This window comes from Canis lupus, chromosome 33, assembly GCF_048164855.1.
Source record: "Canis lupus baileyi chromosome 33, mCanLup2.hap1, whole genome shotgun sequence".
Classification (NCBI taxonomy): domain Eukaryota; kingdom Metazoa; phylum Chordata; class Mammalia; order Carnivora; family Canidae; genus Canis; species Canis lupus.
Window position 1 is genome coordinate 8,489,373 of NC_132870.1, and position 12,404 is coordinate 8,501,776.

The following is a 12,404-nucleotide window of genomic DNA, read 5'->3' on the forward strand; positions in this document are numbered from 1 at the left end:
CAGCTCAGGTCACGATCTCAGGGTCATGGAATCGAGCCCTGCATCTGGCTCCATTCTCAGCGAGGAGTCTGCTTAAGATTCTCTCTGTATCCCTCCCCACAGCTCACATTCTCTCTCTCTCTCTTAAAAAGAAAACTATAAAAAAAAAAAAAAAAAAAAAAGAGGAAGCGCTGACAAACTCTCACCAACTGAAGGGCACAAAGAATGGCAGGGTGATGCTGTGCTCTGCCAAGACAGCTCTTCCTTCTGTGTCTGCTCTATCATAATAAATCACTGGTTGGTTGGTTTTTCAAATACAGCCTCCAACTAACATCTGATAGCAACGGATAAAGAATTATCTACCCTTAAACAATATTTGGAAAATTAGACACTACAAGGAACACTGTATGTGCCACTGCATATACAGGGGTATTGACTACCCAAAATTACTAGATTACTAGGTTTTGTAGAGTGGGCTTCTTAAAGCCCAGAAACAAAAGACAGAATCCTCTGCCAGCCTCCAGGAAGTCCCAGAAGGAATGGCTGGCACCAACATTCTGGCTACCTCATCTTGAATCAGATTTCCTAGGAAAATGGTTTAAGACATCAATCTGAAAAACAAAAACAAAACAAAACAAAACTACCATTCTATAATAACATCTTTTACTGAAGACCTATACTTGGTGTTTTATAACATTCACACACATGATTTCATTGTTTTCTCACTCAGCACCTCTATGAGAAGGTGTCATTATCCTCATTTTACAGGTTAAAAAAATAGACTCAGGGAGGGTCAGTAACCTGCCTGAGATGACATAATGGACAGTAACCCAGGACGTATTTGGTCACTGTAAACCCAAGGACCACACCTTTTTCAATAAGCCAAAGCCTGCAAGACCACAGTAACTGGCTGAAAAACAACTATATGGTTCATGCTTTCTGTGAAAGTATCTCTATAGTTAAGCAATGTGAGCACTGAAGACCATTGCCTATGGGACCCTTTCCATTGTCTGCCATGAAAAGTGTGGACTGTACATGCATGTTGGGGATCCCAGCATATGAGATGGCATCCAAGTCAATGGTGAGGGGACAACTGACTTCTCATACAAGGAAAATAAAAAAGATCCTCACCACACACCATGCTACCAAATAAATTCCAAGTGTATTTGGACCTGAAGACCTAAGCGTGAAAAACAAAACCCTGAATGTTGTAAAAGGAAAGAAAAAAGGCTGTCTTTAATGATCTCAGGACAGGGAAAGATTTCTTAAGCCAGAAAAAAGAAAATCACAAAAAGTAATAAATGTGACTACATCATTAAAAACATGTCTGTCAGAAAAAAACATACATAAAGTGAAAACATAAACCACAGACTTGGAGAAGGTATCTATCTGCAAGATGTATATAGAAGACAACTAGAAACCAGAATAAAGAACTTCTCAAGTATGACGGTGGGGGGGAGGTGGGGGGGTGGGGGGAGTCAAGCAAACCTAAAAGGAAAATGGGCCACGTTCCCCAAGAGGAAACTCAAACAGCCAACAAACACACGCCAATCTGTTCCACCTCGGCAGTGCTGCGCGTTACAACCACCAAGTAGTGCTGGCTCCTGCACTGGTGAAAGTGAGAATGTGTGGCAATCCCAGGTACGAGGAACGGGGACAGCCTGCCGCAGGTCATGTCGAGCAGCACTGCTGGTTTGGACAGCAATCTGGCAATATCTAGGGCAGCTCACGAGTATGTTTATCATCTGTCAGTTCCAATCTGAGGTCCCTCCTCTATGGAAACTCCAGCTCACGTATTAGGAGGGCATTTATACCAAGGGTGTGTGCTGCAGCACTGTTCAGAGCACTAACCAAATGAAAAAGTCCCCTAGGAGCCCATCAAAAGGGAAGCAGATAAACTCTTATATCTTCATGCAAAAAATGTATGACAACAGTTAAAATGAAAATATTAGTTATTTATATGAATGGATTTCAAAAACCATGTTAGGCCAAAAAAAAAGGAAGTTCTAGAAGGTATAGACAGTTATGCTGTATTTATGTAACATGAAACAGTAACATGGTGTTGTTTATGGAGATGACCCGCACTCTAAGTAGAAGGCCAGGAGGGCAGTGACCGCGAGGGCAAGCATCCGCACAGCGTTTAACATGCAAGTACGACGGCACCGCAGCACCCTCCCGTCCTGAGTCACGGATGACCAGGTGTCTGTGAGCATCATTTCCACAACTGCGACACAGGTTATTCACAATTGTGATGAAAGAGAACAAAGAGGAAGGGAAGGCTGGGTGAGGCTGTGGCAGGGACCCCAGAGCAAATGGGAATTAACACCCCGGGCCTGACCCACGGAAACTCAAAGAGCTCACGTCCCCTCTTACTTCTGGCAGAAGAGCTGGCCACAGTTCCTGCAATGGTGCCGTCGTTCTGTCAGGGAAAACCGCACAGAGCAGCCCGAACAGCTGTCCCCGCCTTCATCCTTCACCCAGTGGTCAGCGGCGGAGCGGCCCGGCTGGTCACTCACAGACCAGCTGAACACGCGTCCTCGGCTATCACCAACGAGGATCCTGCTGTGATCCCTGCAGGGGACATGACAGGACATGGTGTCACCCGGGGGGAAGCCTCGGCACAGGCACGATCACCCCTGCGGTTCTCCGGTTTTCTGCGGGTGTTTGTGCCCTGCTGGGGTGGGGGTCGTGTGTCTGGGGAGACAAAACAGAACTGAGCCCGAATTTACACTTTCATCTCAACTCTCTGGGTCAAACCTTGCCGTCACCTCGAAAAGCAGAGATTTTAAAATCTATGTGCTTTGTCTGTTCGAGCAACATCTGATACTGCAAATGCAATCTGTGTTCCCCTAACTGGTCCAGGCCGTGTGGACACGAGCTAGGCCAATGACTCAGTGAGGGGGAGCAGCTGGCAAGGTCTGGCACTCACTTGGAGACACCCAGGGCGGTGATCTCGGCCGGGTGTGCGTTGTCCTTCCGATCAAAGGCCGTGTGCATAGTTAGCTTGCTCCTGAACACCAGCTGCCGTTCCCACCGGTACCCTGCAGTGCAAAAGTGTGAGACATGACACTCTGAATGGGAAAAGCCGGCATCTGGTGGGGGTGCCCTCAAGAGTTAGGGTGCTAACAGAGCAGCGGCCGCTGCCTGGGCTAAAGGGGGAGAAATCTATCGTGAGGCTGTTCGTGGGCCCGGTCAGAGAGCGCCCCACTTGAAAAGACAAATGCAGAGACGGGGACATGTTCAGTGTAAGAAGACAGAATGCCTCCAATTGAGAACCTAGCCGCTAACTCTCTGAGAGCCAAAGCTACCTGTAAATATGGTTTCATTTATTTCTCTGTAATCAGTAACTTAACTTGTTTGTTTTCAAAAGCTTTCATGATTTGTGAAAGAATGAAGTTTTTGGGTTGAGGTGAAGGTCTTTAAGAAACGCCCAACATACAGCAAACCATTGTGGGACAGGATCTCTAAGTCCATTTTATATAAGAAATTTCAAAGGCCTTCTCTGTGGGTCCCTGAGGCCACAGAGACGGGTGTAGGGAGAACTAGAGCCCACAGCCTCACTCCATCAACACACCACCCACAAGGAGCAAGACACTGACACCAGATTTCAAGTTACCAGGCTTCAATCTGCTGTAATTCCGCACTTCAATGGGGCTGGGGTGAGGGTGGTTAAGGGGACCCTGCAGATGGGCTCTGGTCTGGCCCTCTGAATAATTCACAAATATGAAGCCGTCCTTCTCATCCAGACTGAGTTGGTCGGACCAGCGCCTGGAGTCATCTGAGCCACTGTCCGTACACCAGACAGCCGCTGCTCGGCAGGAGGCCGCCCGGGGCCTGTGGCTGGTGCTGCTGGGCTGACTGGGCACGTCCTTGGGATCCTGGCTGGTGCTCTGCTCATCTGCTTCTGAATCGCTGCTGTCCTCGTCCTGGGCTTCCTGCCCTGGGTAATGCATGGGGAGAATAGAAAACACCCACACATGTTATGCTTAGACCCAGCTTTGTCCCACTGGTATTTTCCCTCTACCAGTTAAGACCCAACACACATAGCATTTTAAGCTAAGTATAACAATAATAACAACACCACCAGAATTTTCAGCTAGATTACAATAGCAAAAAGGAAAAAAAAAAAAAAAAAAGGAATTTCTGAGTTCAAAGAATGCTTTGGCCACAATCCTGAGGTTGGCATTCATGCTCTGCAATCTGGCCAAAACCTGCCTTTGTGAATTTCTCAGTGCCTGCTGCACATTCCCTACCATGGCTCAGCTGGCCCATGCCAACTCTGTTCTCCACGAAATTCTGTTCCCCCTCATGGCCAATGCTGCACGTGCTGCTGGTCCTACAACACCCTGCTACCCCATCTCTCAAGGCACAGTGGGCATAGTGCTTTTGCTCAAATCTTACCCCGTTCCTGCAGCAGAAAGTAATTCTCACTCTTCAGGACTCCTTGAACAACAGCTGTATGCCCTGCATATTGGAATTCTCACCCCAAAATATTACTTTTGGGTAATCTTTCTATAAGACAGTGGTCAGCCCCAAGCACAGTGCCTTCCATTTGGCAGTCAGTATAAATGACAATCTAGATGAATCAATTATTGATGAAAGCGTAATCTATTGATGTGGGGTTATTCCTTTTTCCCATTGTTATTATGCATTGCCTCAACCCAACTCCCTACTCTCCTGCAAGAGTCTGACATAGAAAAAATTTGTAAGAAATAAATATATAGAATCGAAAAAACCAGAAAGCCAAGAACAAGTGTGCAAGCACCAGCTCGCTATAAGTACACATTTTTTTTAGCAGGACAAATTCCTTGTACTGACACTAGTAGTCTAGTTGGCTAATTTGGGCGATTTTTTTTTTTTTTTCATTTCAATGGCTTATGACTATGAGCTTTAAGGTCTTCAATGACAAACTGTCTTAAAAATGGCTTTTGTTTCCAGCAAACCACTGGCTTGCCTTCCTATTCATCCAGGCAACTGCCTCGAGCCCTGCCACTCCTGTGCTGTCCAAAGTCAACCCTTCCCTGTGGGCTGCTCTCCACACTGCCACTTCTTTCAAGCTCTGTCCACAATATGAATAGGTAAGAGGAAAGAAGACACACCAGTATGTTTCCTTCCTGAATGTGACCTCTTCTACCTCATTATTGATCTCATCCTCTGCTTTTATTCACTTAAACCCTTGTTAAAGGAGACTTCTCCTCGGACTGCTTAATTCAATGTCTAACACAACAGGTAACCCCCAAATACTTACTGAACTGAACTGGATTTAGGTAGAAACTATTTTCAGCTTACAAGGAGAAGTGATTTATGCCTTTCTGATAATAAGCCCTTCTTCTCATATCATCAAACTCATGCAGAATTCTCAGTGTACAAAAACTCAACAAGAAGAAACAATCTGAAGGTCAAAGTTAAAACCCTGTTCCTCTCTGGCAAGTCCATTGTACCAATTGTTCTAAATCAAAGGCGAGGAGGTAATGTCTCTGGAGATTAGCAACCCAAAGCAGATCTCAGTCTGGGTTTATGGCACTGCTTCCAATCATTCTGTATGGCAATCACCCATCTCTGTATTCCTCTGGAAAACCTTAGAGTGTTTCATAAAGAACAAGTAACAGAGTACAGAACACCAAGCTTCAGTCTGAACAAAAACCCTTTTTCAGCAGACCTATGGTGGGGATTCTGGTTGGCCTCCACAAACATGATGCCACCCTGTCATCTATACTGAGCCTGTTAAGTGATGAGCAGAACAGATGTGGGACTGAGGGCCATCTGATTTGTCTACCACTGTGCCCTCCAGATTTCCTTGTATTTTCAGAAGTGAAAGGCCAAGCCTTTGGTTGCTAGCCTCCGGGAAGCTAGCAACTCTATTTACCATGGGATGAGGAAGCCAACCACAGACGCTAGCACACCAAGTACTGCCTGATGAACTGGAGAAATCTTTGTGTGTCTGCCCCATAATCTCACGTGTTCGGTGGCAATCGTGCCTCTGACAGCTACACTCAGCCTTAGGCTACTGGTTTATGCTGTTTGATGAAAGTTGATCCATAGTGACTTTAAACTAACAAAAGAAATATGAAAACCATGGAATAATTAGAGAGTATTTAATACCTATTTGTGCTTCTGGACAGTCTTCCTGCATTTCTAGGACTTCAACAGGCTCAGGAGCTGGTGTTTCAGGAACTTGCAAAAATTCCATTCTCCAAAACTGAATTTAAATAAGTATGAAAATAAAAGTTAAGCAGCTTCAAGAAACAACTTACATGTTACTGGATGAAGACGAATTCTTGGGGTTAAACAGGTATCTTTTATTATTGTGTAAATTTCCCTCTATCTTGAAAAATGTGGGAGAGGACTGTGAACACACAGCACTTCCTGAACTTGGTTCCATGAGTTATTGGTGAGTGTTTCATGGTGGAGGGAAAAGGATGAGGGTCAAGAAGGTTGGAAAAACATGGTTCAACTGAGCACACTTTTATTTCCTACAAAAACCTGAGAGCCTTGTGTGCATACTAACATATACTCTAGATCTCCAAGGAGGCATGTAGTAAGCGGGATCCCCAAATGCCTCGGGTGGAGTCATCTGGAACACTGCTCTGGAGCCAGCAGACATGGGGGGTGCCTGTTGCCTAAGGCACAGGTTGTGGTGTGGCCAGGGCTGACTGCCTCATTGTTCGCTCAGCTAGTGACTGACTACAGGGCTGCAGTGATCTGCTCTCTCTGCTTTTACAAAGAACACAAAGGAAATCTCCTGAGAGAGAAAAGCCCAAGTATTTGAAAACACTGTAAAGGAAGACTCTGTGGATTTTGTTCTCTGCAGAAGCCCAACACAAAGAAAACTATGAAAAGGATAAACTAGGACTTAGGTGAAATTATCCAGGATTCTAGATAGGGATCGGACAACATGAGTCCTCTGAAAGTGGTTTCCAGCTCTGTGATTCTCTGTAAAGAAGAGATAGTGCCTGTTTTCCCCACGAAGCCACCTAAGAGGCTGAAAAGCCAATACTTTTGCCATCCACTGTGACAGGGAAATCATGTTTGTGTGGCCTTGGGTCAAGCTGTCTGGTGGTTACTGGCACTAACAGGTTGATGTAGTGGAAAGGAAAGGGGCCGAGTCACTGATGTTGCTTGTGTCTGAGAATGCAGCTGCTGAGGCTTGTCTGAATCTGAGCAAAAGCTGGCTCACTAATACTACAACCTGTTCAGGGGTCTCTCCACCGTGGACAGCTCCAAGAGCTTCTGGTAAACCAGGGCAGCTAACCCCTAGGGTGTTTCCTCACAGAGAACTTACCCGGACCACGCCATCTGAGTGTCCCGTTACTATGACATTCTGTGTGTCCCACTCATTCATCTCCGACACGCAGCAGCAGACGATCTGCTGGCTCCTGCCTGTGAATGTGTTCACGCTCACAATAGGGTTCCCGTTGATGCTCCACACATGGATATACGTGCCAGCACAGGACACGATGTCCCCCTGAGAAGGTAAAACAACCTCTTCACTCTCTTTGCTCCCTTCGTATCACATTCTGGTTTCAGAAGCAAAGTGGATCTTTGGCCTAGCTCTCAAAAAACCTTTTAAGTTCTTCGATGGGTGATGTGGGATTTCTGAGGTAGCCTGGAATTCAGGGCTTGCGGACCTAAAAATATACTCCAAACAGAGAAGCTCTTAAAGAATTCACAGGTTGGTGGATGCTGTGGCTCAGGTGTTCTCAGACGGAAAGAAGGGCAAGAGCCCCCTTCCACGCTGTCAGTTTCTGCACCAGGATACTACTGGGTCATGCTTGACTTCGTGGGAAAGCGGCCTGGAGGTGAGGCCCTACTCTTGTGCCTCCCATTGTTTACAAAACCTATTTATATCTTTCATTTAGAGGCAGGAATCCACCTCTGCATAATTTTACAAAATCAGTCCAATCACCAACCCCACAAGGTAGAAAAGAAATCTTTCAGTCCAGATACAGTTATATCTCTCTTCTCAATAAATGAAGATGAAATGTTGACAACACTGTAGCACCTTTTTTACAATTTGTATTCATAGTAAGGGGAGGAGAATGAGGAAAAAAAAAGAAGAAAATTGGAATATAGGTCACTTCTTGGGAAACTGACTCTCTAAGCTGTTAACTCAGGTTTTTGTAAGTTCCAAAGACAGAAAAAGGATAGGCTTTTCCCCTTAAGTTCTACCAGGTAGGGCTCCACCCAACCTGGTGAGAATCCAACTCATTCCTGTTATAGGAATGAAGATGCTTCTGAAGCATCTACTATGTGTCACTTAGTGTGGTGGACACTTCAGACATTCCATTTTATCCTTTCAACAGCCTCAGGTTAGCGATTACCAGCGCCCCTGAAGAAGGGATCAAAGTCAGGTGCAAAGAGCTTAAGCAACCTGCCCATTGTCAAAGGATAAAGATTTGAACTCAGTCCTCTCTGCCCCGAAGCTTATGGACCACACCATGCTGCTTCCCTAATCCCTAAGACAGCCTGGATGTCACAATGCCAGGCACCGACTTTAGAAATGACCGGGTGAATTTCAGTACAGTCAACAGGTACATGAGGACCTATCGAAATAGGAAGATGGCCATCAAAAGCAGGAGGAAACTAAAAGCTGAACAGCGGCTTCGACTCAAGAAAGAAGGGAAGGGAGAGCCAAGGGTGGCATGATGAGGAGGCCTGGGGCCTTCCCAAACCACCCTCTGCGTCAGTCTTGCTACTGTTCTCTTCCTTCCTCTGTCTTTCTTCTACCAAGATGGCAAGAACCAAACCAAATCCCAAACAAAAGAGACACTTGGCCAAGTAGTGCTATGTCTACCTCTGATTCAGCCACTGAACCACCTCGGACAATGAGTATTAGCAGCTGTGCTGTAATTAATGGCCTCGGTCTCTCCAAGAGATGAGAAGCTACTGCTCCACTGTGCACTGTGTGAGGCTCTCATCCAGTACTCCAGGGTGCCTCAATTAGAGAGCATTAGAGCAGGTCCTGTGGCTGTGAGGGCTAAGCATAAGAGGAGCTAAAGGGCAGCTGCAAGGTCGCTTATGCCCAAAATGCAGACTGAAGCCACGCAGACTTGACACTGGCTGCAAAAGATACGACAGAAATAGAAATCTTTTCATGTGTTATTAAGAGATTACAAGAGCACGTAAAAGGGAAAAATCAAACACATCTGTGGTGTTTGCTACAACTACTGCAATCCACTGCACAATAACAACTGCAATCTGTAGCAGAATAACTTCCCTGAATAACAACTGACTATAAATAAAATTCTCTGTATTAAAGTTAAGAACAACACAAAAACAAAGCCCTCAAAATAGTGCCCTTTAGCATTTCATTCAGAGCAACACTGCCATATCAGAGCCATTCTGTTGCATTGAGGTTTTCATTAAGCTCTTCAGTACAAGTGTTTGCAGGACCAACCCAAGGTGCTGTTCTAAAAACATCTTAAACCTTTCAAATATACCAAAAAATGAATTTGACTTCTTTTATCCCTGTATGCTCCCCACTCATTGCCAGGTCTGATTGCTCTTACTATTACCAGCCACTCTATGTGCCATTCACTACAACTGAATTGTTTTCTTCTTCTTTGACTACAAGGTATCTGACTAAAAGCATAAGTTAGTATCTTCTGGTGGAAATTAAGGATTTTGCATCCCTCCAAAGAAAAGCTGTCTGTGTGGGTGATGCTATGGTGTGGCTACATGGTGTCACACAAGAAGACACTGGGACAGTACTAAGGATGAGGGAGGGAATGAATACAGCTAAGAAGCAGTGAGGCTGGGGAGTTCTGGTCTATTTGCAAGACTGATTTGCATATGCGGGCATCACCAACCCATGAATGTGCTAACTTGTCCCTCAGACAAAGGGGCCTCAGTCTTTGCATGCCCACCCTTAGTTTCCCCTGCTTTCCCACACACCTTAGCAAGGACTATACTTTCTGCACCCCACCTTAGGTGGGCTCAGTCTCCGTGGGGGTCTTCTAGGCCAGTGCATTTATTTTATGCTGACGTATTTATTTACATATAAAATATTTATTTTTTGAGAAGAGATAATATCCTCCAGTAAGTTTGGGATAACTTCGAAAATAGTTTCTATAACAATTCTGCTCATTTGGTTACCCAAATGTTACTCTTTCACCTGACATAATAAATTATCTGAACATATTCCATAAAAAGGTCAACACAACTTTAACATTCCTAACAAATCCTACAAATTCCTTGTTTTTAAAAAAAGCTAGTCTAGAATGTTGTTTTGAACTAAATCTTGCTCATCAAAGTATGCAGCAGTGAATGGATTTTAAGACAAAATTATTTCTGAGTTACAAACTTTAATATCCATTCGCTTTTTGCATAAATCAAGGAACATGTAGTAGCATTTATTTTTATTTTAAAGATTTTATTTATTCATGAGAGACACAGAGAGAGACAGGCAAAGACATAGGCAGAGGGAGAAGCAAGCTCCATGAAGGGAGCCCGATGCAGGACTCCATCCAGAGACTCCAGGATCATGCCCTGAGCCAAAGGCAGACGCTCAACTGCTGAGCCACCCAGGTGTCCCTGTAGTAGCATTTATAAAATGAGTGCCTATCAACTTGGAAAACACTCAGAGTCATTTTTTGTTTACATTAGCCAGAAATACTTGTCTTCCTAACCATAAATCAAGTGGACAACTGACTACTTACTGTTAGTTCATTGATACAAAGAGCAGAAACTGGAGCTCGGTGGCCTCGGAGCTGCGTTAGGAATGATAGTTTGTTCAGATCCCAAATGATGCAGGTTCGGTCACGGGACCCGCTGACGATTATGTGATAGGCTAATGATGCTGTGGCACAGGTGACAGTATCGGTGTGGCCAAGTAAGGCCTATGAAGGAAAACAGAAAAAACCAGGCTGATCACAGTGACTGTACTTCAAGGGGCTCCAGAAGGTCCTGGATGCACTAGGAATGAAAGGAGCGTGTGTGGGGAGCAGCAGCATCTGGAAAGTCTTCCTTTTTTGCTGACAGTCCTTGTATCATCCTACTAGGGGAAGACAGAAGTCTGGAGAGCTCTGGAGGCTCTAACCTCCATCTTTTTTTTTTTTTTTTAAGATTTTATTTATTTATTCATGAGAGACACACAGAGAGAGGCAGAGACACAGGCAGAGGGAGAAGCAGGCTCCATGCAGGGAGCTCGATGCGGGACTCGATCCCGGGAACCCAGGATCATGCCCCGGGCCGAAGGCAGGCACTAAACCGCTGAGCCACCCAGGGATCCCCCAACGTTCATCTTTATATCACTTCTTTCCTGGACTTGGGCCAGAATCTTAGAAGGGGGAATGGAAGCTGCAACACAGCTTAGGTTTCTTCATCCTGTTTCTACATGGAGATGCATCCATTATGGCCCTCAAAGTATACAATTTAAACTCTGCATTGAAAAAAAAAAAAAAAAAAATAAACTCTGCATTGATTCTTTTATGCTACTGTCTCCTGTTAGTCTGAGGAACTACAATTGGATGGATCTTTAAAAAACAAATGCGGTGAGGACTGCATAGTTAGGGTACATGGTCCTAGCAAGATAAAGGAAAAGCGTGGTTCTGACGAGTGTGCTGAGCTCCTGTTACTGACCTGGACACATCTATGCCCAAGAGATCCTTCTTCAGACTAGAATAGGAACCTTTTGTCTTTTGCTAGAACATGAAGAGAAACAGGACACTGGGAAATGGTAATGTGGGAGAAGAAGCATTTCAGAGAAGAAGATTCAGATTACTCTTAAAAGTTCCTGACAGTTTAACTATTTATAAATAATGGGTTGGTTTATAGTTTTTTTGTCCTATATAAATCCCTTCTGTATGCTTAGGAAAAACCCCAGGAGGCTGTTTTTAAGTAAGTGCCTTCTACTGAGGGGTTACTGGCAGGTACACTAGGTTCAAAGCCTATTTTCTAAATTGAAAATATTGTTAAGTAAGAGAGTCTGGATCAGCAAACTACAGTATCAACCTTGTATTTGTTCATGTTGGCACTGTATTTTTTTATGTGGTCCATATTTAAACTCAGCAACCAATGAAGTTTTTGGCCCATATACATGACTGGTGGTGTAAGTACAAGGGGGTCCATTCTTTCCACAGATATTTAAGATGCCACTGTCTGAGTTTGGCTTCTAAAGAACTTTGGAGTCACAAAGAACTGAATTCACATCCTGGCTTTACTTCTAAATGTGACTTGGGTTTGTGTCTTCATCTCCTCAAGCAGTGGTATTCTCAGGTATAAACAGGCTTATAAACTACCTCGTAGAATTGTGAGGGTTGGAGTTTTACATTTTAAAACACCCAGCACAGTGTTCTGAACATGATACATGCTCAATATACAACAGATATTATTGTTACATTGTTTTTCAAATCTGTTATCATAAAATACACTTAGATGTGTACTACATAAAAAAAACCCTCACAACTCAAATGTAAAAAAAAGAT

At 44.4% G+C, this 12,404-nt stretch overlaps 1 protein-coding gene across 9 annotated transcripts in view; it reads right to left on the reverse strand.

Moving 5' to 3' along the window:
- The window catches only part of WDFY3 (WD repeat and FYVE domain containing 3), a 234,280-nt gene that overhangs the window by 4,534 nt on the left and 217,342 nt on the right, over positions 1 to 12,404 (reverse strand). For all 9 annotated transcript variants that reach the window (XM_072810775.1, XM_072810774.1, XM_072810770.1 and 6 more), the window contains 6 exons: positions 10,638 to 10,817; positions 7,262 to 7,444; positions 6,082 to 6,178; positions 3,596 to 3,919; positions 2,909 to 3,020; positions 2,353 to 2,550 (listed from right to left, as the gene is read on the reverse strand). In XM_072810775.1, coding sequence (XP_072666876.1) covers positions 2,353 to 2,550; positions 2,909 to 3,020; positions 3,596 to 3,919; positions 6,082 to 6,178; positions 7,262 to 7,444; positions 10,638 to 10,817 — 1,094 coding nt within the window. The remainder of the gene's footprint in view (positions 1 to 2,352; positions 2,551 to 2,908; positions 3,021 to 3,595; positions 3,920 to 6,081; positions 6,179 to 7,261; positions 7,445 to 10,637; positions 10,818 to 12,404) is intronic.